This window comes from Trypanosoma theileri (genome assembly GCF_002087225.1).
Source record: "Trypanosoma theileri isolate Edinburgh chromosome Unknown TM35_Tth_54_V1, whole genome shotgun sequence".
Lineage (NCBI taxonomy): Eukaryota > Euglenozoa > Kinetoplastea > Trypanosomatida > Trypanosomatidae > Trypanosoma > Trypanosoma theileri.
This window is the reverse complement of record NW_021639896.1, coordinates 66,221-69,180: the sequence shown is the minus strand read 5'-3', so window position 1 is coordinate 69,180 and position 2,960 is coordinate 66,221. Positions and strand designations below refer to the sequence as shown.

The 2,960-nt window shown below is 43.9% G+C and overlaps 1 protein-coding gene across 1 annotated transcript; it reads left to right on the top strand.

The window, feature by feature from the left end:
* Positions 1-336: 336 nt before the first annotated feature.
* Positions 337-2,598, top strand: TM35_000541320 (surface protease GP63; the record flags this gene model as incomplete). The annotated part of the gene is made up of 1 exon (XM_029030757.1): positions 337-2,598. The coding sequence occupies one exon, from the start codon at positions 337-339 to the stop codon at positions 2,596-2,598; it is 2,262 nt and encodes a 753-aa protein (XP_028877974.1).
* Between the last annotated feature and the right edge of the window lie 362 nt (positions 2,599-2,960).

The window sequence follows — 2,960 nt, the reverse complement described above, 5'->3', positions numbered from 1 at the left end:
TGATCCCATTGATGTTGCACTCTGTGCGTTTCTGACACAACCCCCTCCCACCGCCTGTGCCCGTGCAGTGGGGCTGATGCGGCCCCGCCACGTGTTCATTGTGCGTATCCACAGTCTGCTTGACAGTGGCTCTCTGTTACTTTCATATGTCTCTCTCTTTTTTTCTCTTTCTTTTTCTTTTTTTATGGGTGGGGTCATGGTTTCCCATTTCCTCCTTTTTTTTCCTTCTATGCTTGATAATCCTGCATTTGATTTTCTATTGCCAATATTTCTTTTTCTTCTCTTCTGCTTACAGACAAACAAATACACAAACCCTTCAAGATTACACGTGAAGGAATGCGGCGTCTCTTCTTGTTTGCTCCGTTGCTCCTTCTGTACTGCACCCTTGTCATTCTTGCTGTGACAGAGCACCACCGCTGCATGCATGACAGAGTGGTGATGCATGTTGGAGCTTATATTTTCAGTGATGGAAGTTCAGCTGCAGAAGCGTCTCCGCAACAAGAAGCATCAAATCCTTTGAAGAGACAAGAACCCACGAGTGGATGGGACCCCATTCGCATTAAATTCTTCACTGATGATTTGAATACAAGTGGTCGGTTCTGCTCTACGGTTGATGAGAGTGTCTTCTCCGTGAAAAGTTCACTTACGTGTACAACTGATGATGTTTTGACGCCAGAGAAGGAGGAAATTCTTGTTAAGAAGATTCTCCCTGAGGCAATTAAACTGCACAGTGATCGCCTTTTTGTGGAGCGGTTGAGGGGTCCCATTGTCGTGCCTACCTTTGACAGCAGAAGTCTTTGCTCCAAGTTCACTATACCACAAGAGCATAAAACCACTGGTGTTGACGAGGCTGATATGGTGCTTTATGTTGCTGCTGCCCCAACAACTGATGGAGCGTTCGCCTGGGCGGCAACATGTGCGACATTAGGTCCTAATGGTCGTCCAGTTGTTGGAATCATCAATTACGGTCCACGGTATATTGTGGCTACACCACAGCGTGTCCGCGTTGCTGCTCATGAGATTGCTCATGCACTTGGATTCAATTTCCCTGAGATGGAAAGGAAAGATATGGTGCAGATCTGGGAAAATGGCAACGACCAGTATGTCGTACGGCGTGTTAATTCTTCAAATGTACTGAGAGAAACTAAAAATCATTATAACTGTGATTCTGCAGAGGGTATGGAACTACAAAGTGTGGCGTTTGTAAGTGTACCTCCTGCAAAAACAGCAGCGGTGTTTGCTTTGACAGCAACCGTGCAAGGAGAATATGAGTTGGGAGAATCACACAGTAATGTTATGGATGGTCTTTTGACAGGGAAGGAGTCTGTTGACAGTGATGTGCAAGAGAGACGTGAAGAAGAGGGTTCCAATGATGCCAAGTTTACACAGAATGTACATCATTCATCACATTTGTTGTCAAAAAGACGTTCAATATACGCACAAACCGCAATGATGGCATCTCAAACCCCAAGTGATTGCGTTGCTGAAAAACAAGTTAAAACTGCAAAGGGTACAGAGTGTATTGTTGAGGCACCAATATATATTCCAAACCACAAAGGTAAGATGACACTGTCACACTGGAGTCGACGCAACGCAAAGGATGAGTTAATGGTTGGTCTCGTCGGTGCTGGTTACTACACTGCAATTACAATGGGAGCTTTCGCTGATCTGGGCTACTACAAAGTTAATTGGACAATGGCAGAGCAGATGAGTTGGGGCAATAACTCTAAGTGTGAATTTTTGAATAATAAATGCGTTAACAGCGGGGAAACGAAGTTCTCCAACATGTTCTGCACAACCAAATCCAGTAAGGGTACTGAGTCACTACGGTGCACATCTGACCGCCAGTCATTGGGCACTTGCAGCAGCATCGAAGCAAAACCCGTTGAGAAGGATCTTCCTGCGCGGTTTCAATACTTTTCTGACGACAAAAAGGTTGGTTCAGATTCATCTGAACAAATGGATTACTGCCCGTTTATTAAGGCATTACCGCAAAAGAGCTGCATCAGTGGGGAGCGGAACCAAATGCCTGGAAGTGTAATTGCTAATAACTCACGTTGTGTGGAGGGTAATGGTCTGACGGCTAACAATGCAGCAGTTGGTGCCGTGTGTGTGGAGGTGTCTTGCAAGTTCAACAAGGTAATTGTGCGATACAGTGGAAACGATGAGTGGTACAGTTGTCCTGAAGGAAAAAATCTAACTGTGGATGGGACTGTGCTGCAGGGTAAAATTGTGTGCCCCAAATACGCTGATGTGTGCAATACAATCAACAAAACTCTGGATGAATCACAAGGTCCAGAAAAAGACCCAGACACTGTTGAAGCAATCCAAACAAGTCAACCGGAAGCCACTGGAACCGCAAGACCGACTGAAAATGATGGTAACCAGGAAGTTACTGCACCGGTGGTACAAAATGAGGCAAGTACGACCACAGAAGCAAACCGCAGTGAAACTAAGGAAGAAAACAATACCTCATCTGTGAGTGGGCAGAATAATAATGCTACTGCGAAAAAAGGCCCTGATGGTTCTTTTAAAGCTTCTTCTTTTGCAAGTGTTATGTTTGTTTTCTTGACACTCTCTGTGATAATGTTGCCATGAGCTCAGTCTCTTATATACATTTGTGTGGAACGCGATAGTACTTTTTTTTTTGGTTTCTACACATCACTTTAATTTTCTTTGGGCTTTAATTAAATTGCTTATTGAGTTATATGTGATCCCTCGCCTGTTCTTGATCAATGTTATTGTGATGTTCCGTACTACTTGATAACAATGACTGCATGAACAGACGTTGGTGAATCATATGAATTTGTTTTTTTTTTTTTTGTGTGTGTGAAGGATAGTAGGAGAAACAAGGGTCGTTAAGCATTGCTTTTCCTTCTTTTTATGAGTGTTCTTCTTGGGTGGAATACACACTGGTAAATGATCTTTTTCTTCTTGCAACACGTGCCGGGCTGAACCCT